The following is a 23,137-nucleotide window of genomic DNA, read 5'->3' as shown; positions in this document are numbered from 1 at the left end:
TCTAGTCACAGGAAGATCAATATTACATTTGGCTGAATATGTGGTGTCCCAGCACCAGTGGCTGTCACATGGTTTTGGACTGTCTCGGGCAGCCTGGCAGCACAAGGTGTTGATGAAATAATTACCGTATATACTCGAGTATAAGCCGACCCGAATATAAGCCGAGGCCCCTACTTTCACCCCAAAAACCCAGGAAAAGTTATTGACTCGACTATAAGCCTAGGGTGCGAAATACATCATCCCCCCATGTCATCATCCAGATGCCCGTCATCATCCCCCCGTCATCATCCAGACTCCCGTCATCATCCCCCCCCCCTTCATCATCACCGCCTGTCAATCCCTTCAGCCATCGGCTGTCCGGGCATGCTGGGAGTTGTAGTTTTGAAACATCTGGAGGTCCGCAGGTTGAAGACCACTGCCTGGGCCTTCATCATCATCCAGACCCCCCTTTAGTTTTCTACTCACCTCCCCTCGGTGGGAAGGAAGGGTGAGCTGGTCCGGGCCATCTATGCTGCAGGGACCATCCGGTGGGGAGGGTTAGTCGTTCCGGGCTGTCCATTTTCACCGGGGGGGGGGGCCCTCTTCCGGCCCCGGACTAGTGACGTTGCGTATAAACGTTGCGCATAAACGTCCCTGTGCGTCGTCGTCAAGGCAGCGTCACTAGTCCGGGGCCGGCCCGGAGCGGAGAAGAGGCCCCCCCGGTGAAAATGGACAGCCCGGAACGACTAACCCTCCCCACCGGACGGTCCCTGCAGCATAGATGGCCCGGACCAGCTCACCCTAACTTCCCACCGAGGGGAGGTGAGTAGATAACTAAAGAGGGGGGGGGGGGTCTGGATGATGACGAAGACCACAGTGGTCTTCAACCTGCAGACCTCCAGAGGTTTCAAAACTACAACTCCCAGCATGCCCGGACAGCCGATGGCTGTCCGGGCATGCTGGGAGTTGTAGTTTTGCAACATCTGGAGGTCCGCAGGTTGAAGACCACTGAGAAGGGATTGACAGGCGGAGAGTTCACTCGAGTATAAGCCGAGGGGGGGCGTTTTCAGCACGAAAAATCCTGCTGAAAAACTCGGCTTATACTCGAGTATATACGGTATGTATTTATTGTAATATAGGAATATTATATTTTCCTAAATTAATTTCCTTATTGTTATATGTATATATGTTTAATATGTTATTGTTATTCACTATATTAGTCCAGGTAATCATGCGATCACATGGTTCACTGTATAGAATAGAGCTTCAGACCTAGATGGTCTTTTTATTAAAAAAAAACAAAAAAAAAACAAAGGCTGAAAAAACTTAAATAAATGAGTGATAAAATAAAAGGGGCCTCCAGTCTCTGGTGTACGGGCTGTAATATTCTGCCCTTCATGATAATATTTACAGCTAAACAAGCGGAAGAACAATCCAGATGGTGAGATTATGAGGAGCGGCCCATAGATCCTCACTATGTAGTGTCACTAGTCAGAGACTGGACTTTCAGGTTTTGCTGCACAACACGTCCTATATAGAGAGACATCACCTGGATTATACCATTTACTTCCTACTTCTTAGGAGTGGTTGACATTATAATGTGATCCGGGCATTATGGTGAGTGACTGGTGTAAGAATGGCGCTACAGATCGCAAAACACCTACACCAGTTAACAACCTATACTTACAACTGAAGGTAAACATCAAGCTATATTTTAGGACTTGACACACCTAGGTATGACCTATATGGTAGAATAGAACACCTTCTTAAACTGCAAAAGTATTCACACCCTAAAATGGGCAAAGGCAGAAGGTTTTTAATGTAACATAAAAAAATTCCCCTTTTTAAATTCCCCTTTTCTCCCTCTGCTCCGGTATTACTGACTTTGCCAACTTTCTTCATACAGTACACGGCATCACACGTGATCAATATGGTGGTTTAGAGGTTAATGAATCCTGTTATAAGGCCTGGATGTCAAGTGGCTTATCTAATATTTCTGGTATTCTAGGGTGATAATGGGTTAATAATTATGTAGCTTATACCTTGTGGTCTAGGATAGTTATAGGTTATCATATATTATCCCTGGTGGTCTAGGATAGTTATAGGTTATCATATATTATCCCTGGTGGTCTAGGATAGTTATAGGTTATCATATATTATCCCTGGTGGTCTAAGATAGTTATGGGTTATTATTTAACATCCCTTGTGGTCTAGGATAGTTAGTTATAGGTTATCATATATTATCCCTGGTGGTCTAGGATAGTTATAGGTTATTATTTAATATTCCCTGGTGGTCTAGGATAGTTATAGATTATCATTTATTATCCCTGGTGGTCTAGGATAGTTATAGGTTATCATTTATTATCCCTGGTGGTCTAGGATAGTTATAGGACAAGATTTTTTCATAGAAGTAATTTACAAATCTGTTTAACTTTCTGGCACCAGTTGATTTAAAATAAAATAAAAAAAAGTTTTCCACCGGAGTACCCCTTTAATACCGCTGGTGGTCTATAACAGTTATGGGTAATATCTAATATCCCTGGTGATCCAGGGTGGTTATGGCTGCTGGAATACGATTCTAGAACTGCAGCTTCACCAGGGTGACAACCACTATGGCAGCCATACTAGTTGTCACTAGGAAACATGAGCTAGGGGACAACACCAAAATTATCTACAGCAAGCCGCATGAATAATGGCAACAATAGACAGCAGCTGTCCCATTCACATGAATTGGAAAGTTACTGGGCATGATGATATGTGACCTTTTCAGGGGTCATTCTAGAGTGGGGGGGGAAGCTAATCTGTGAACATCATCTATTTATCTATATACTGGTGTCACCTATCACTGTGCTCCTGTCTGTGATAATAAGGAGAGAGAAGACTGCTGGGAATTGTTCTGCACGAAACAGGAAGTCTCAGCTTAGTTTTAGGCCTAGTGGCCAGAATGGGAACTGCAAGATTTAAGGATTTATTAAAAATATAGTAAAATGGGGGTGGGGGGGGGGGGGTGGGGGGTGGACTGGACGCTGAGCAGACGCATGCTGCTGTTCCTCCGCATTGAGTCCGTACTTTCACTTATCCTGTCATCATCCTGGACTCCTTGATCCTGCCTCAGAGGCTTCGGAACCGTGCTGGGTCACTGGGCTCCATTATGCCGCAACATAAAAATGCCTCGTCGGCAGTGGCGAAGCTGCAACAGTTCACGCGCCCGGACCCTCAAGATAGCACCGGCTTCTCACAGCCGCTGCACAGGCCCGACTCAGATGCTGCTGGACCATCGGCTGCTTTCTCCCCGACAACCCCGCCAGCTGAACTGACCCTTGGGGAGGTCTCCTCTCAATTGCTGTCTGCTATCACTGCCTGCAAAACCTCCCTCACAAGCAAGCTAGAGGAGGTGAGGATAGACCTAGGTCTGCTGCGCCAGGACCTCCATAATCTCCAGGGTGCGCCACGCCGAGGACCGCATCTCTGCTGTGGAGGACAACGTGGCTCCCTTACTTGCCACCATCGCCGCCCTTCAACGAATTGCATCCCAGTGATAGGAGAAGGGGGACGACCTCGAGTACAGGCTGCGGAGAAACAATCTCCGGATCGTAGGCCTCCCGGAGTGCTCAGAGGGCCAGGATCCAGGCTTGTTCGTGGAGAGATGGCTGAGAGAGCTCCTGCCCAACGTTCCCTTCTCCACGGCCTATGCGGCGGAGCGGGCTCACCGTGTGCCGACACGCCCTCTCCCACCTGGGGCCCCTCCACGCCCGCTCCTCGCTAGAATGCTGAACTGCAACGAGACCTAGCATTGCGACTGATTCGCCGCCTATCTGAAATCACCTACAATGGCTCCCCGGTATCCATCTTTCCGGACTTCTCCCCGGACCGCCAAAACAAGAGTGCAACATTCCAGTCTGTCAAACGGAAGCTGAGGGAGATGGCGGTCCCCTATTCCATGGTATACCCTGCACGACCGCAGATAGTGGACGGTGAACGCACCTTGTTTTTCCTCACTCCACAGGAGGCGGATGAGTGGGCCTCCCAACACCGCAACCACAGATAGGGCGCTCTTGCCAGAGCGCTCGACTTGTGTTCTACATCTCCGACGTGCACCTGACTACGCAGCATGTGCTGCCTTCTACCTCCGGATGAGATCCTCCTCTTTTGGAAGCGGACCTGGCTGTGAGTAATGTAACCATTTTGACCCTCATGCCCTGGATTCTCCCTCTTCCTCCTCAGCCCTCACCCTTCCCTGCGCCATACCCCCTCTCCCTGGACTCCTGTATCTTCTGCGCCTGGACCCGCTCGGACTACCTGGTCTCCCCCCCGGACTGCTCGCCCTGAGCGCTGGTGTGCTGCCCGTTGGCTGCTCCTTGACCCTCCCCCCCTGCTTCTCCATCCCCTGTGCTGGTCCCTTACTCCCCCCCTGGACTCTCCCCATCTCTACATTGCCCTGATCCTGCCACCGCATGGACACGCAGATGGACATCCACTAATGCTGCTCTTCCCCTCCCTGCTGGATGGACGTATTTTTGCCTGTTATTTCCCTGCTCCATATGTTCTCCCCTTTTCCGGGACTGGGCAACTGCTGCTTCCCTGTTTTGCCCCTGAGTTCTATTTCGATTAGCTAACTCTCTGGTTACAGTACAGTATGGGTTACCTTAACACAGTGCTGGACCCCGGGCTGGATAGGGCGGGTCCGACATCTGTTGACCACCCATCCGGCTCTCGCCCCGCTGACACTCCTTTATCAGCATTACTTGCTGAACTGGGATGGCTGGATATATACAGACACTTATACCCCTCTACACGCACTTTTTCTTGCCAGGCTGTGAGCTATGCCTCCCTTTCCCGTATTGAATACATGTTAGGTAACCCTCTGGTAGTCCCCCTAGTGAAGGACTTGCCCTATGTCACCAGAGGGGTGTCTTATCCCTCCCCTCTGTTATTGACCCTGGAGTTACCGGGCCCTGTGTCATTTAGGAGTTGGAGATTTAACCCATACTGGCTGGCCCTCCTGGGCCCCCATGATGGCATCCCGATACAATTACAGATGTTCCTGACTGATCACAGAGATGCGGGGGATGTGATGTTAGTGTGGGAATCTGCCAAGTTGTTTTTTTTCGCAGATGCCTCAAGTCCGCCATCTCCTATCTTAAACGGGAGTCGTGCGAGAGGAGACCGAGTTGGCGACTCGTTGCTCTGAGCTGGAGGAATGTTATTTGACTGACCCCACTGACGCTCGCAAGGATGACTGGTTGCAGGCGGGCCAACTTTACTTACACTGCTTACAGGAAAAGGCGGCACGGAAACTTTTCTTTAAACAGACAGGTGGCCTTTGAGTTGGGCAATCAATCTAGTAAACTTTTAGCCCACTTAATTCACCAAAACTCACTGGGGGATATTTATTAAAGCTGTCTATGTCCCGCATCAATATAGACCAAACTACAGGAGTGTTAGGCCGGTCTATTCTGCGCCTAATTTATCAAAAGGTGCACGGATCTTGATAAATTCTGCGCACAGACTTTGAGATCTATGCTTCAGTCTATATTTAAACCTGCTCCAACATTGTCTGACATTTCGGCGTACTTTCAACCGATGCGACTTGTCACTGAAAAGTCACTTTTGATAAATTCAGCACCAATGCATTTTCCAATGCATTTCCGTCTAAAATAGACTAGAATGCATCATGTTCAAAAAATATTGCACATATTTAGACTGCGACTTTCTGTGCGACAAATTTAGACAGGAAAAACCAGTCTAAATCCTTTGATAAATATCCCCCACTGTCTCCGACAGTGCTGCAAATTCGAGCCTCGGATGGCTCCCTGTCTGTTGTCCATGTATGGTGCGGCGTTTGCTGACGATCGACTACCTGACTCTCTTTATGATGCCTCAATAGTGGTCATTTTAAAGCCGGACAAAGATATCCTGGACTGTAGCTCATACCGACCCATCTCCCTACCAAATTTAGATTACAAACTGCCTACCAAAATGTTAGCTACTAGACTTAATTGTGTGATATTAGAGATAATTCATGCAGACCAGTCGGGCTTCATGCCTGGTCGCTCCACCTCGGATAATATTCGTAGAGTTCAGGTTCTGGCTCAGAAGGGTGGGACACGTAGCGAGGACTGGGCCATGGCTTCCTGCGATGCCGCTAAGGCCTTCGACTCCATAGAATGGCCTTTTCTCTTAGAGGTCCTGCGCAGGTTTGGATTTGGCCCTAATTTTATTAAGTGGATCTCGTTGCTGCACCGCTCCCCGAGAGCTAGGATGTCTGTGAATGGTGTTCTCTCCCCTTACTTTACCTTGGCCAGGGGCACGCGTCAGGGATACCCTATCTCTCCCCTGCTTTTCGCCATCGCCATTGAGCCCTTGGCCTTGCAAATCCGTCAATGCCCTGATTACCAGGGCATCTGTATCGGTTCACGGGAGGATAGGGTAGGCCTGTACGCTGATGACATGATACTTTTTATGTCCTGTCCGACAGTTACCTTTCCCATTGGAATTATGCTTATTGACAGGTTTGGAGACTTTTCTGGGATCAGAATAAATTGGGAAAAATCTGCCTTTCTGCCCCTGCGGGCTTCCGATTGGGGACTATACTTCCATGGCTTACGGGTTGTCTCCCACTTTAAATGTTCTGGCATTCACGTGAACAGGGCGTTTGGGGATGATCCTCTGATGAACATACAACCATTACTCCCCTTTGTTCATGACAAATTGCGGGTTTGGGCTACCTTCTGTGGCGGGTCACATCAACCTTGTGAAGATGGTGATCCTTCCCAAAATGTTTGTATGTTCTTGAGCATGCCTCTGCCCCACTTCCGTTCTCCTTTTTTAAACAACTTCATGCTCTGTTTCCCTCTTTTGTGTGGGGCGGGAATAGGTCCAAGCTTAAATTGTCTATTTTGTAGCGCTCGAAGGGTCGAGGGGGCATGTCACTCCCAGATGTCTATCTATACTACATAGCAGGACAGCTTAGATATCTCAGACATTGGGTGTCCCCCTTCTCCTTCCCTAATGGAGAACACCACCTCGCCCACTATCTTCACCTGATTCAGTTGTGGCCGGTCTTGGAGGGTAGGTCTGGAACGGGAGCCCCCTGGTTGCCCCTGCATAGGCTGGCTTCTCAGGTGTGGTCGGCCTCCAAGAGACTTCTAGCCTATACGGACGTCATGCTGGATAGGCACCTTTGGTTTGACCCTCTTCTCCCTCACTTCTCTGATGTTTTAGATCCTCCATTCTGGAGGTCTCACGGTGTCAACACTATAGACGATGTACACGACGGTGTTAGTTTTAGGGACTTCCAACACTTCCTGGACAATTGTGCAATCCCCTTGTCAGTCCTTCTATAAATACCTCCAGCTAAGACACGCATTCTCCATGCAGTTTCCTACCTCCTCCACACCGTTCTCCAGATTCCCGGTGATAGGGGTCTTTAAGTGACAGGGACCTTTAAGTGACTGGGGCCTCATCTCTGCACTATACACCACTTTACTGGGAGCAAAGATGGATAGGGAACCCCTCTTGGTTGAGTCACGATGGAAGGCTCTGCTGCCTGGGTTGACTGAGGAGGAGTGGGAGGAGGCTCTCTCCTCTCACATGTTTCTCCTCCTGTAAATAAACTCATTCAATTATACATGTTTCACCAATCCTATCTCACACCAAAATGGGTAGGCTTACCTCTACTAACCGTCACCGCTGCGGAGTTAGCGGGGCAGACTTTCTACACTTAATGTGGTCCTGCCCGGCAGTGCAGGGCTTTTGGGAGCAGACACTCAGGTTTTTGGGTACACTTATGCAGCGCCCTGTCCCTGCTGACATTAAGGACTTTTTTTGGGCCTCTTTGAGGAGGACCAATGGACCCCTTTTGAAATTGCATTCCTTAGGAAGATGCAGTTCTTAGCTCGCAAGTCCATAGCCTTGCGTTGGATGGATCCTAGGTCCCCACCTTGGCCGGCTGGAAGACCCTAGTGAATGTTGCTGTGAATTATGAATATTTAAATTTATAAACACCGTAAGAACCCTTCCAAATTCTATAAAATATGGTCAACGTTGGTGCGCTTCTCCACAGGCAAACTTTACCATCTCCAGATTCCTGGCCATTAGAGACCAGCTAAGCCCCACCCCTTAGTTTCTCACATCCCACTTGTCATGCCGTCACTGATGTCTGATGCTCTTAGCAAGCCCTTCCTAATCTCTCCCCCCCCCCCCTCCCCTTTTTTTTTCTCCTTTCTCTCCACTCCCGGGTGAGCGAGTCTGTCTCGTCCTTGGTTCTATGTTGGACATGCTCTTTCATGCTCCTCCGTTTGTTGTGTCCCGCCTGTTGTACTTGTCCCTGTTCGAGTTCTAACTTTACGTGGTTGGTTTTTGTACAGTTTTATTGCTCTTATTACTATGTATATGCCTCGTGAAACTGTGCACTTTATGACCTTACCTGACGTGCCGGTCAGGCCTATGGACTTTTTTATTGCTGCCTTATATTGTACTGTCACAGTTTTTTGCATATACTTTGTAATAAAGTCAGTTAAAAAAAATATATATATATTATATATATATATATATATATATATATATATATATATATAATATATATATATATATATATATATATATATATATATATATATATAAAATGGAAAATTTCATTAAAATATGCGGTTAACATAAAAACTTGATTTAAACAATAGGACATTAGGACATTAGGGCCGGGTGAACAACAACAGGAATATTTTTTTGCACTTAAAGTTGTCTACGGAAAGCAAAAACGCAACCATTTCTTGAAAAAAAAAAAATTAAAGACTGAAAACTGTAAAAAAATAAAAGAAAATTAAGAAAAAAAGGACAAATATAAAAAAATTTAAAAAAAAATGTAAAAAAAACACCACGTGGAAACAACATTTCATATTTCCCTATTGGGCCCCCAACTAACATCTGACTGACTTATCATTATTGGTGTAGGTTCAGTGCTTCCTAGGCACGCGGGCCTCCAGCTGTTGAAAAACTACAACTACCAGCATGCCGGGGCATGCTGGGAGTTGTAGTTTTGCAACAGCTGGAGACACACTATTTGGTATACACCGGTGTAGGTGAATGATTTTTAACCACCTTTTCTAAAAAATCCACGACCGCTGCAAAAAACGAAACGCGCCGCACTACGTTCAGGTTGAGTCTTAATGCGTTGCGCAAAAATTTGCGTTGTTTGACCTTGTGCGCAAAAACGTGCTTTTTTTTTTTTTTTTTTTTTTACCACGAGAATAACTGTATAAAACCAAAAATAAATTCCTAAATTCCCCCCCACATTGTCTGTAAACCTGGCACATAGACACAGGGAAGAGAAGATGCAGTGAAAAGCAATTGTTTGTAAAAAAAAAAAATAATAATAATAATTTTAAACTTAAACTAGATAAATAGTAAAAAATAAAACCATAAACTAAAAACTACAAATGAAAAAGAAACTAAAAAGTAGTAAAACGTAAGCTATATAAATTTGGTATCGCTGTAATGGTGCTTAGCCGCAGAATGAAGTTCACACGTAAATGCTGTGAAAAGAAAACCTAAAAATTGCAGAAGTGCCCTTTTTAACGTTTCATCCCACAATGTTTTTTTTTTTTTTCTGTTAGGTAAAAAACAAACCGAGCCATTAGAAAGTGCAGCCCTCAGACAGCTCAATGTAACAAAAAATGAATAAATAAAGTAAAAAAATAAAAATGAATAAATAAATAATAAAAATGAATAAATAAAATAAATAAATAAAAATGAATAAATAAATAATAATAAGCTGAACATTTAGGGATTACATTTATTACTCCTGCAGAAGTATTACAGCCATGATCGGCATATAGACCAGTGTTTTTCAATTAGAGTGCCTCCAGCTGTTGCAAAACTACAACCCCCAGCAAGCCCGGACAGCCTTCGGCTGTCCGGACATGCTGGGAGTTGTAGTTTTGCAACAGCTGGAGGGGACCTGGTTGGGAAACACTAATATGAACCCCCTGCAATATCCTGTGTGCTCACTACCTGCAGCCACCACTAGGGGGAGCTCAGAAGCGTAGAGTATACTGTTTTCTGATAGAGATCAATATAAAAACCATATCCAGCAAGCTATTGAGCTCCCCCTAATGGTGGCAGCAAGAAGTCATTTTATTAGAAATGAATTGGTATAGAATGCTGAACCTTCGGCTATCAAGGCACGCTGGGAGTTTTTGCTTTGCAACAGCTGGAGGCACCCTGGTTATGAAACACTGATACAGACCCTCTATTATCAGCTGTACATGATGGGGGTGAACTCTCTGCAATACACAGTGTTCTCACTACTTGCAGCCACGTTTAGAGGGAAACTTACCGCATACTGTTTTCTGATAGAGATCAATGTATAAACTGTATTCAGCAAGCTTTTGGGCTCCCCCTAATGGTGGCAGCACACAGTAATAATTTTATAAAGATAGTAGAAATGAATCAGTGCAGAATGCTGAACCTTCAGCTGTAAGGGCATGCTGGGAGTTGTTGTTTTGCAACAGCTGGGGGCATCCTGGTTATGAAACACAGATATAGACACTCTATTATTAGCTGTACATGATGGGGTGAACTCCCTGCAATATACAGTGTTTTCGCTACCTACAGCCACCTCTAGAGGGAGCTCAGAAGCTTACCGCATACTGCTTTCTGATAGAGATCAATGTATATAGAGTATTCAGCAAGCTCTTGAGCTCCCCCTAATGGTGGCAACACGTAGTAATAATTTTATAAAGATAGTAGAAATTAAAGGGGATACTGCCGTGGAAACTTTTTTTTTTTTTTTTTTATCAACTGGTGCCAGAAAGTTAAACAGATTTGTAAATTACTTCTATTAAAAAATCTTAATCCTTCCAGTACTTTTTAGGGTCTGTATACTACAGAGGAAATGCTTTAATTTTTGGATTTCTCTTCTGTCACGACCACAGTGCTCTCTGCTGACATCTGCTGTCCATTTTAGGAACTGTCCAGTGCAGCATATATTTGCTATGGGGATTTTCTCCTGCTCTGGACAGTTCCTAAAATGGACAGCAGAGGTCAGCAGAGAGCACTGTGGTCGTGACAGAAGAGAAATCCAAAAATTAAAGCATTTCCTCTGTAGTATACAGCCACTAAAAAGTACTGGAAGGATTAAGATTTTTTTTTTTAATAGAAGTGATTTACAAATCTGTTTAACTTTCTGGCACCAGTTGATTAAATAAAAAAAATTTCCACGAGAGTACCCCTTTAATAAGTGCAGAATGCTAAAGCTTTGGCTGTCCGGGCATGCTGGGATTTGTAGTTTTGCAACAGCTGGAGGCACCCTGGTTATGAAACACTGATAAAGACCCCCTATAATTAGCTGTACACGATGATGGCGAATCCTCTGCAATATACAGTGTTCTCACTACCTGGATGCTATCTGGTTAGAAGAAACTGATATAGACGCTCTATTATCAGCTGTACATGGTAAGGGTGAACTGCCTGCAATATACTGTTGTTCTTCCTACCTGCAGCCACCTCTAGGGGGAGCTCAGAGGCTTACCGCATACTGTTTTCTGATAGACATCAATGTATAAACCGTATCCAGCAAGCTCTTGAACTCTAATGGTGGCTGCAAGTAGTAATAACTTTTTATAAATATATAACAAATGAATTGGTGCAGAATGCTGAACCTTCAGCTGTCCGGGCATGCTGGGAGTTGTTGTTTTGCAACAGCTGGGGGCATATACACCAACAAAAGAACCAATAGGGTAAAAATATTAAATTTATTAAACATATATCAAATAGTATGCAACAGAATATAGGTTGGCCCGGCACTAGCAGGACTACGGTAACGATGTCAGTGATGAGAAGCTTCGGTGGAGTGCATGTTTAACCCCTAAGGCTAGGTTCAGACTACGGAATCTCCGGGCAGAAAATTTCCGCCCGGAGATTCCGAGTTCCGCCTGCGCCGACTGAATTAGTCGGCGCTAGGACCGCGCGGACACTGCAGTCTCCTGTAGACTGCTATGTGTTCCGCTAGGATTTCCGCCTGAAGAAAGAGCAACCCCTTTCTTCAGGCGGAAATTTTCTAGCGGATTTTTCATCCGGATTTTCCGCTTCACAAATTCCGAAGCGTGAATTTGTGAACGGAAAACCTTTCACTACACTATGCATTATAGTAAGCGGAATTTCTGCCGGAAATTTCAAAGCGAAAATTCCGTAGTCTGAACCTAGCCTTAGGAGTGCCAATAATAGGAGGTGCAAAGTACATATATAGAAGGAAGTATGCAATATCAAGAGAAAAAGACTGCACTCACCATAGGCAACGGAGCTTTATTGCAGCATGCCAGGTAGCAAACACAGGTGGATGGAGGGAGGCGGGGGACGTGCACCAGGACAGACTGTTTCACGCCGGAAACGGCGCTTCTTCAGCTTGAAGAAGCGCCGTTTCTGGCGTGAAACAGTCTGTCCTGGTGCACGTCCCCCCGCCACCCTCCATCCCCCTGTGTTTGTTACCTGGCATGCTGCAATAAAGCTCCGTTGCCTATGGTGAGTGCAGTCTTTTTCTCTTGATATTGCATATATCAAATAGTAAGACAGACATTTAAAAAATGAAATAAGAAAAATGCAGGCACTAATATGACAAGTCACATGGAAGCAGCATAAATGACACAATAAACGACTGAAACTCTATAGGACATCCTGCCATGTGTGTTGCCAACCTACCAGCTCCAACCCCGAAACGTACGTTTCGGGGTTGGAGCTGGTAGGTTGGCAACACACATGGCAGGATGTCCTATAGAGTTTCAGTCGTTTATTGTGTCATTTATGCTGCTTCCATGTGATTTCCTCTATTCCATAGCACTTACTCTATTATCTCCACTTTTCTGTACTTGTCATATCAGTGCCTGCATTTTTATTATGTCATTTTTTTAAATGTCTGTCTTACTATTTAATATATGTTTAATAAATGTAATATTTTTACACTATTGGTTCTTCTTTTGTTGGTGTATATCTTTCAAGTGAACCTATTGTGGCCTAATTACTATAGTAGTTTTTTGTTGGCTCAACATCTGGGGGCACCCTGATTATGAAACACAGATATATAGACCCCCTATTATTAGCTGTACATGATATGGCTGAACTCTCTGCAATATACAGTGTTATCGCTACCTGCAGCCACCTCTAGGGGGAGCTCAGAAGCTTACCGCATACTGTTTTCTGATAGAGATCAATGTAGAAAGAGTATTCAGCAAGCTCTTGAGCTCCCCCTGATGGTGGCTGCAAGCAGTATAATTTTTTTTTTTAAAGATATTAGAAATGAATCAGTGGAGAATGTTGAACCTTTGGCTGTCCGGGCATGTTGGGAGTTGTTGTTTTGCAACAGCTGGGGGTACCCTGGTTATGAAACACAGATATAGACACTCTATTATTAGCTGTACATGATGGGGTGAACTCTCTGCAATATACAATGTTATCGCTACCTGCAGCCGTCTCTAGAGGGAGCTCAGAAGCCCACCACATATAGTTTTCTGATAGAGATCAATGTATAAAGAGTATTCAGCAAGCTCTTGAGCTCCCCCTGATGGTGGCAACAAGTGATATATATATATGGCCTGACTCACTGACTCATCAACGCCCAGCCTAAACCCTTGGACCTAGAAAGCTGAATTTTTTCACAGGGGTTGTTTTTAAGACGTAGAAGAGGAATAAGAAAGGATTTTTCTAAATTCAACCCTTAAGGGGGTGAAAAAGGGGTTCAAAGTTTGTATGGAAGTCCGTAATTTTTGAAGCTAGAAGCATGAAACCTTGTTTTTAGGCTAACAATTAGAGATAAAGAAACACATGTTTCAACGTTTTCTAAAATTCCACTCATGAAGGGGTGAAACGGGGGTTCAAAGTTTGTATGAATTAACCCCTTGCAGCAGAATGCCGGGTATACCCGGCACTGCGGCACGGGAGGGTTATGAAGCGAGCTCAGGAGCTGAGCTTGCATCATACCTGCACGGTCCTGGCTGCTATCAGCAGCCAGGACCCGTGGCCAATGCCGGACATTGCCGTTCTGGCAGATGTCCGGCATTAACTCTTTAGATGCGGCGATCAAAGTTGAAAGAATTCAGGTTGTTTGGTAGGGATTGACCGATTATCGGAGTGGCCGATATTATCGGCCGATATTCACGATTTTGTTAGTTATCGGCATCTAACCTTACCGATAATGCATCTTGCCCGCGACACGCCCGCGAGAACGGTGCTGCTGAAGGCTTTTTTGCATCTCCCACACAGCCACGGCAGCCCTGTAAGAGAATGGGTGCGGCCCATAGACTGGTTTGAGTGGCATTGGGGCCGCTCTGCCGGTGGGTCGTTCCCCCCTGTGGGCATTGGTGTCGCGGCGGTGGTGGTCGCCGCTCGGTGCTGCGCCATTTTATGCTAGGGACGTTAGGGACCCACTCTAAATAGGTGGCCTTGACGTGGCGAGTGGGCTTGTACTTTTTGATCAAAAATGTATACTAACAACCTGTTAGTTTTTGATATTATGCTGAGAAGCAATCAGATCATTATACAAGATTGTAGATGTGCACCATGTCTGTTTTTCTACCCGAATTCAGCCCTGTAAGAGAATCGCAGTGGCTGCCTGGGAGAGGCGCTTTGAACTCCGGCGTGGCGCTGCTGCGCTTAGACGTTGAGGTCACCTCACCGTGGAGGTGACGTGAACTCACATCTAAGCGCAGCAGCGCCACATCAGAGTTCACTGTGCCACCGATCAGTGCGCCTGCCGCCCTGCTCTCTCTCTCTCTCTCTCGTACAGAGCCACCGCGCGTCCTCAGTCTACAGAGCCACCGCGCGTCCTCAGTCTACAGAGCCACCGCGCGTCCTCAGTCTACAGAGCCACCGCGCGTCCTCAGTCTACAGAGCCACCGCGCGTCCTCAGTCTACAGAGCCACCGCGCGTCCTCAGTCTACAGAGCCCCGCCTGAAAGTTCACAGGTTATCGGTATTGGTATCAGCTCTAAAAAAAAAAAAAATCAATATCGGTCTTCGATATAGACTTTACCCAGAGCGGCCTCATTACTATATGATTGTAAAAAGTAGATCTATGTTACCCCAAATTTAACATGAGCGAAGCTGCGGGCAAAAGCTGGTAATTTTATAAAGATAGTAAAAAAGAATCAGTGCAGAATGCTGAACCTAAGCAACAAAATGGATGAGGGTGAGGTCTCTATGAAGCCTCAGGCTGTGGGCCCATCTGATAGTACCTGGGTAGATTAGTACCTGCTGTAAGGTTTAGTAAGCACTTTCCTTATTTCCTCACCACAAACTGGGACATACAGGTCATAATCTACAACGACATTATTGCAATCAGATCAGATTGCAGGTCAAAGTATTTTTTTTCCATTATACTTATGTCTTGGCATCTTCTAGCCATAGCCAACATAGTAATAACCAGCCCGGCCCTCTCCCCACTCGTCCCCCATGCTTTACACTGCAGCCCGGCCCTCTCCCCACTCGTCCCCCATGCTTTACACTGCAGCCCTGCCCTCTCCCCACACGTCCCCCATGCTTTACACTGCAGCCCTGCCCTCTCCCCACACGTCCCCCATGCTTTACACTGCAGCCCGGCCCTCTCCCCACTCGTCCCCCATGCTTTACACTGCAGCCCGGCCCTCTCCCCACTCGTCCCCCATGCTTTACACTGCAGCCCGGCCCTCTCCCACTCGTCCCCCATGCTTTACACTGCAGCCCGGCCCTCTCCCCACTCGTCCCCCATGCTTTAAACTGCAGCCCGGCACTCTCCCCTCTCGTCCCCCATGCTTTACACTGCAGCCCGGCCCTCTCCCCACTCGTCCCCCATGCTTTACACTGCAGCCCGGCCCTCTCCCCACACGTCCCCCATGCTTTACACTGCAGCCCGGCCCTCTCCCCACTCGTCCCCCATGCTTTACACTGCAGCCCGGCCCTCTCCCCACTCGTCCCCCATGCTTTACACTGCAGCCCTGTCCTCTCCCCACTCGTCCCCCATGCTTTACACTGCAGCCCTGTCCTCTCCCCACTCGTCCCCCATGCTTTACACTGCAGCCCGGCCCTCTCCCCACTCGTCCCCCATGCTTTACACTGCAGCCCGGCCCTCTCCCACTCGTCCCCCATGCTTTACACTGCAGCCCGGCCCTCTCCCCACTCGTCCCCCATGCTTTACACTGCAGCCCGGCACTCTCCCCTCTCGTCCCCCATGCTGTACACTGCAGCCCGGCACTCTCCCCTCTCGTCCCCCATGCTTTACACTGCAGCCCGGCACTCTCCCCACACGTCCCCCATGCTTTACACTGCAGCCCGGCCCTCTCCCCACACGTCCCCCATGCTTTACACTGCAGCCCTGCCCTCTCCCCACTCGTCCCCCATGCTTTACACTGCAGCCCGGCCCTCTCCCCACTCGTCCCCCATGCTTTACACTGCAGCCCGGCCCTCTCCCCACTCGTCCCCCATGCTTTACACTGCAGCCCGGCCCTCTCCCCACTCGTCCCCCATGCTGTACACTGCAGCCCGGTCCTCTCCCCACTCGTCCCCCATGCTTTACACTGCAGCCCGGCCCTCTCCCCACTCGTCCCCCATGCTTTACACTGCAGCCCTGTCCTCTCCCCACTCGTCCCCCATGCTTTACACTGCAGCCCGGCCCTCTCCCCACTCGTCCCCCATGCTTTACACTGCAGCCCGGCCCTCTCCCCACTCGTCCCCCATGCTTTACACTGCAGCCCGGCCCTCTCCCACTCGTCCCCCATGCTTTACACTGCAGCCCGGCCCTCTCCCCACTCGTCCCCCATGCTTTACACTGCAGCCCGGCACTCTCCCCTCTCGTCCCCCATGCTGTACACTGCAGCCCGGCACTCTCCCCTCTCGTCCCCCATGCTTTACACTGCAGCCCGGCCCTCTCCCCACACGTCCCCCATGCTTTACACTGCAGCCCTGCCCTCTCCCCACTCGTCCCCCATGCTTTACACTGCAGCCCGGCCCTCTCCCCACTCGTCCCCCATGCTTTACACTGCAGCCCGGCCCTCTCCCCACTCGTCCCCCATGCTTTACACTGCAGCCCGGCCCTCTCCCCACTCGTCCCCCATGCTTTACACTGCAGCCCGGCCCTCTCCCCACTCGTCCCCCATGCTGTACACTGCAGCCCGGCCCTCTCCCCACTCGTCCCCCATGCTTTACACTGCAGCCCGGCCCTCTCCCCACTCGTCCCCCATGCTTTACACTGCAGCCCGGCCCTCTCCCCACTCGTCCCCCATGCTTTACACTGCAGCCCGGCCCTCTCCCCACTCGTCCCCCATGCTTTACACTGCAGCCCGGCCCTCTCCCCACTCGTCCCCCATGCTTTACACTGCAGCCCGGCCCTCTCCCCACTCGTCCCCCATGCTTTACACTGCAGCCCGGCCCTCTCCCCACTCGTCCCCCATGCTTTACACTGCAGCCCGGCCCTCTCCCCACTCGTCCCCCATGCTGTACACTGCAGCCCGGTCCTCTCCCCACTCGTCCCCCATGCTTTACACTGCAGCCCGGCCCTCTCCCCACTCGTCCCCCATGCTTTACACTGCAGCCCGGCCCTCTCCCCACTCGTCCCCCATGCTTTACACTGCAGCCCTGTCCTCTCCCCACTCGTCCCCCATGCTTTACACTGCAGCCCGGCCCTCTCCCCACTCGTCCCCCATGCTTTACACTGCAGCCCGGCCCTCTCCCCACTCGTCCCCCATGCTTTACACTGCAGCCCGGCCCTCTCCCCACTCGTCCCCCATGCTTTACACTGCAGCCCGGCCCTCTCCCCACTCGTCCCCCATGCTTTACACTGCAGCCCGGCCCTCTCCCCACTCGTCCCCCATGCTTTACACTGCAGCCCGGCCCTCTCCCCACACAACTATTGTTTGCTGCAGGATGTTAGATTTTCTAGGAAGAGCGGTCAGAACGCCACAAAAGCATCATGGTCCTAATTTTGGAAAACAATCATAGCATCCCTGTGCTGCCATGGAAGTATCCGAGTAAAACTATCATACTTCAGGAAGAGCAGTATAGGAACGATACAATGTAACATGACACAAAGATACAAAGACTATAGCAACAACATAGACCAAACGTGATACATCACATAGTATATACAGTATATAGATCACACATGACACATCACATAGTATATACAGTATATAGATCCCACATGATACATCACATAGTATATACAGTATATAGATAGCACATGATACATCACATAGTATATACAGTATATAGATAGCACATGATACATCACATAGTATATACAGTATATAGATCCTACATGACACATCACATAGTATATAGATCACACATGATACATCATATAGGATATACAGTATATAGATCACACATGACACATCATATAGTATATACATTATACAGATCACATGCATGATACACTATGTATGGTCCATATGGAGCACAGTGCAGTACATACAGAGCAGTATATAGATGGCAGCGCAGTACATACAGAGCAGTATATAGATGGCAGCGCAGTACATACAGAGCAGTATATAGATGGCAGCGCAGTACATACAGAGCAGTATATAGATGGCAGCGCAGTACATACAGAGCAGTAAATAGATGGCAGCGCAGTACATACAGAGCAGTATATAGATGGCAGCGCAGTACATACAGAGCAGTATATAGATGGCAGCGCAGTACATACAGAGCAGTATATAGATGGCAGCGCAGTACATACAGAGCAGTATATAGATGGCAGCGCAGTACATACAGAGCAGTATATAGATGGCAGCGCAGTACATACAGAGCAGTATATAGATGGCAGCGCAGTACATACAGAGCAGTATATAGATGGCAGCGCAGTACATACAGAGCAGTATATAGATGGCAGCGCAGTACATACAGAGCAGTATATAGATGGCAGCGCAGTACATACAGAGCAGTATATAGATGGCAGCGCAGTACATACAGAGCAGTATATAGATGGCAGCGCAGTACATACAGAGCAGTATATAGATGGCAGCGCAGTACATACAGAGCAGTATATAGATGGCAGCGCAGTACATACAGAGCAGTATATAGATGGCAGCGCAGTACGTACAGAGCAGTATATAGATGGCAGCGCAGTACGTACAGAGCAGTATATAGATGGCAGCGCAGTACATACAGAGCAGTATATAGATGGCAGCGCAGTACATACAGAGCAGTATATAGATGGCAGCGCAGTACATACAGAGCAGTATATAGATGGCAGCGCAGTACATACAGAGCAGTATATAGATGGCAGCGCAGTACATACAGAGCAGTATATAGATGGCAGCGCAGTACATACAGAGCAGTATATAGATGGCAGCGCAGTACATACAGAGCAGTATATAGATGGCAGCGCAGTACATACAGAGCAGTATATAGATGGCAGCGCAGTACATACAGAGCAGTATATAGATGGCAGCGCAGTACATACAGAGCAGTATATAGATGGCAGCGCAGTACATACAGAGCAGTATATAGATGGCAGCGCAGTACATACAGAGCAGTATATAGATGGCAGCGCAGTACATACAGAGCAGTATATAGATGGCAGCGCAGTACATACAGAGCAGTATATAGATGGCAGCGCAGTACATACAGAGCAGTATATAGATGGCAGCGCAGTACATACAGAGCAGTATATAGATGGCAGCGCAGTACATACAGAGCAGTATATAGATGGCAGCGCAGTACATACAGAGCAGTATATAGATGGCAGCGCAGTACATACAGAGCAGTATATAGATGGCAGCGCAGTACATACAGAGCAGTATATAGATGGCAGCGCAGTACATACAAAGCAGTATATAGATGGCAGCGCAGTACATACAGAGCAGTATATAGATGGCAGCGCAGTACATACAGAGCAGTATATAGATGGCAGCGCAGTACATACAGAGCAGTATATAGATGGCAGCGCAGTACATACAGAGCAGTATATAGATGGCAGCGCAGTACATACAGAGCAGTATATAGATGGCAGCGCAGTACATACAGAGCAGTATATAGATGGCAGTGCAGTACATACAGAGCAGTATATAGATGGCAGTGCAGTACACACAGAGCAGTATATAGATGGCAGTGCAGTACACACAGAGCAGTATATAGATGGCAGTGCTATACACACAGAGCAGTATATAGATGGCAGTGCTATACACACAGAGCAGTATATAGATGGCAGTGCAGTACATACAGAGCAGTATATAGATGGCAGTGCAGTACATACAGAGCAGTATATAGATGGCAGTACAGTACATACAGAGCAGTATATAGATGTCAGTGCAGTACATACAGAGTAGTATATAGATGGCAGTGCAGTACATACAGAGCAGTATATAGATGACAGTGCAGTACATACAGAGCAGTATATAGATGGCAGTGCTATACACACACAGAGCAGTATATAGATGGCAGTGCTATACACACAGAGCAGTATATAGATGGCAGTGCAGTACATACAGAGCAGTATATAGATGGCAGTGCAGTACATACAGAGCAGTATATAGATGGCAGTACAGTACATACAGAGCAGTATATAGATGGCAGTGCAGTACATACAGAGCAGTATATAGATGGCAGTGCTATACACACAGAGCAGTATATAGATGGCAGTGCTATACACACAGAGCAGTATATAGATGGCAGTGCAGTACATACAGAGCAGTATATAGATGGCAGTGCAGTACATACAGAGCAGTATATAGATGGCAGTACAGTACATACAGAGCAGTATATAGATGTCAGTGCAGTACATACAGAGTAGTATATAGATGGCAGTGCAGTACATACAGAGCAGTATATAGATGGCAGTGCTATACACACAGAGCAGTATATAGATGGCAGTGCTATACACACAGAGCAGTATATAGATGGCAGTGCAGTACATACAGAGCAGTATATAGATGGCAGTGCAGTACATACAGAGCAGTATATAGATGGCAGTACAGTACATACAGAGCAGTATATAGATGTCAGTGCAGTACATACAGAGTAGTATATAGATGGCAGTGCAGTACATACAGAGCAGTATATAGATGGCAGTGCAGTACACACAGAGCAGTATATAGATGGCAGTGCTATACACACAGAGCAGTATATAGATGGCAGTGCAGTACATACAGAGCAGTATATAGATGGCAGTGCAGTACATACAGAGCAGTATATAGATGGCAGTACAGTACATACAGAGCAGTATATAGATGTCAGTGCAGTACATACAGAGCAGTATATAGATGGCAGTGCAGTACATACAGAGCAGTATATAGATGGCAGTACAGTATATACAGAGCAGTATATAGATGGCAGTGCTATACACACAGAGCAGTATATAGATGGCAGTGCAGTACATACAGAGCAGTATATAGATGGCAGTGCAGTACATACAGAGCAGTATATAGATGGCAGTGCAGTACATACAGAGCAGTATATAGATGTCAGTGCAGTACATACAGAGCAGTATATAGATGGCAGTGCAGTACATACAGAGCAGTATATAGATGGCAGCGCAGTACATACAGAGCAGTATATAGATGGCAGTGCTATACACACACAGCAGTATATAGATGGCAGCGCAGTACATACAGAGCAGTATATAGATGGCAGTGCAGTACATACAGAGCAGTATATAGATGGCAGTGCAGTATATACAGAGCAGTATATAGATGGCAGTGCAGTACATACAGAGCAGTATATAGATGGCAGTGCAGTACATACAGAGCAGTATATAGATGGCAGTGCAGTATATACAGAGCAGTATATAGATGGCAGTGCAGTACATACAGAGCAGTATATAGATGGCAGTGCAGTATATACAGAGCAGTATATAGATGGCAGTGCAGTACATACAGAGCAGTATATAGATGGCAGTGCAGTACATACAGAGCAGTATATAGATGGCAGTGCTATACACACACAGCAGTATATAGATGGCAGTACAGTATATACACTCATATATAGGGGTCTCACTTACTTGCGGACAGGAACCTGCAGTTGACCATGTTCGGGAGCAGCACAGAGCACAGGTGATCCGTCAGCGAGTGCAGAGTCCGGGGCCGCGCATGCGCACCCCCCAGCTGACTCCACACCCTGGACTGACAGGTCTGACCGCTTGTACCGGTGACAATACAGGTGTCACCTCCATGAATAGGGAGGGGGGGGGGAGGGGCGTATACATAACGGCCTCCGGGAGTCTACACCCCCGTATACCTCCTCTGATGTAGCAGAGCTGAATGTGTCACCAAACAACACACTGGACTCTGCTACATCTGCTGATAGATAGGGGGGAGCACGTGTCATCCGGAAGTGGGGGGAGAGCTATCAAAACCCGTCCAGGGGGAAAAAAATGCTGAGTTGCCCATAGCAACCAATCAGATTGCTGCTTTCATTTTTCAGAGGCCTTTTCAAAAAAGTGAAAGCAGCGCTCTGATTGGTTGCTATGGGCAACTCAGCAACGTTTCCTCTGGACAGGTTTTGATAAATCTCCCCCTCTGTATCCATGTCCATTATTTCTGCGCCCTGTTCACACTGGGAAACGCAGCAGCTTTATGTTGACTCTATATAGGGGATGTATCATAGTAGTTCAAGTCTAAGGCATTCCAGATGTTGCAAAACTACAACTCCCAGCATGCCCAGACAGCCTTCGGCTGTCTGGGCATGCTGGGAGTTGTAGTTTTGCAAGCGTCGCAAGAGCCACGAAAAAAGGAACCAGGAATTGAGGAAGATATTGCACTAGGATAGAGGCCAGAAGATAAGGGAACTTTATCACAGGCTCCTTTGAGCAATGACATGGGGGTCAATTGGAAAATGCTAATTTGTGTGTGGGAAAAAAAAAACCCCAGCGCATCAGACCGCGTTCACACAATGTTTACACGGATTCTGACGTCAGGTGCCGCATGAAAATCGAATAGAATAAGTGGGAAGGTGCGCCAAAGTTCACACCGAGAACTATAACCGAGGAGTCTGGGCATGCTGTATATATATTTACAGCCTATTTCAGCGCCATCTTTTCTTATTCACCACCTGGATGGCCACTTGTATACACCTATACCTGGGCTACTTTATTCCGTACACGTTGCTAGTCCCGGATAGGACCCTCCTTTATACTATTTACAAGGGGATGGAAACGTTCCTCAGAGATTTCTTTAATCCGGACATGATGACATCACACG

General features: G+C 47.4%; 1 protein-coding gene across 1 annotated transcript in view; it reads right to left on the bottom strand.

Annotated features, from left to right (window-relative positions):
• The window catches only part of FAM3B (FAM3 metabolism regulating signaling molecule B), a 57,069-nt gene extending 34,779 nt beyond the window's left edge, over positions 1–22,290 (bottom strand). Inside the window, exon 1 of the mRNA XM_056560910.1 lies at positions 21,940–22,290. Within this exon, the coding sequence (XP_056416885.1) occupies positions 21,940–21,967 (28 nt within the window). The 5' untranslated portion in view covers positions 21,968–22,290. The remainder of the gene's footprint in view (positions 1–21,939) is intronic.
• Positions 22,291–23,137: the final 847 nt, after the last annotated feature.

Source organism: Hyla sarda, chromosome 2 (genome assembly GCF_029499605.1).
Source record: "Hyla sarda isolate aHylSar1 chromosome 2, aHylSar1.hap1, whole genome shotgun sequence".
NCBI lineage: Eukaryota > Metazoa > Chordata > Amphibia > Anura > Hylidae > Hyla > Hyla sarda.
Note: the sequence above shows the minus strand (reverse complement) of the source record. Positions and strands in the feature narration are given on the sequence as shown.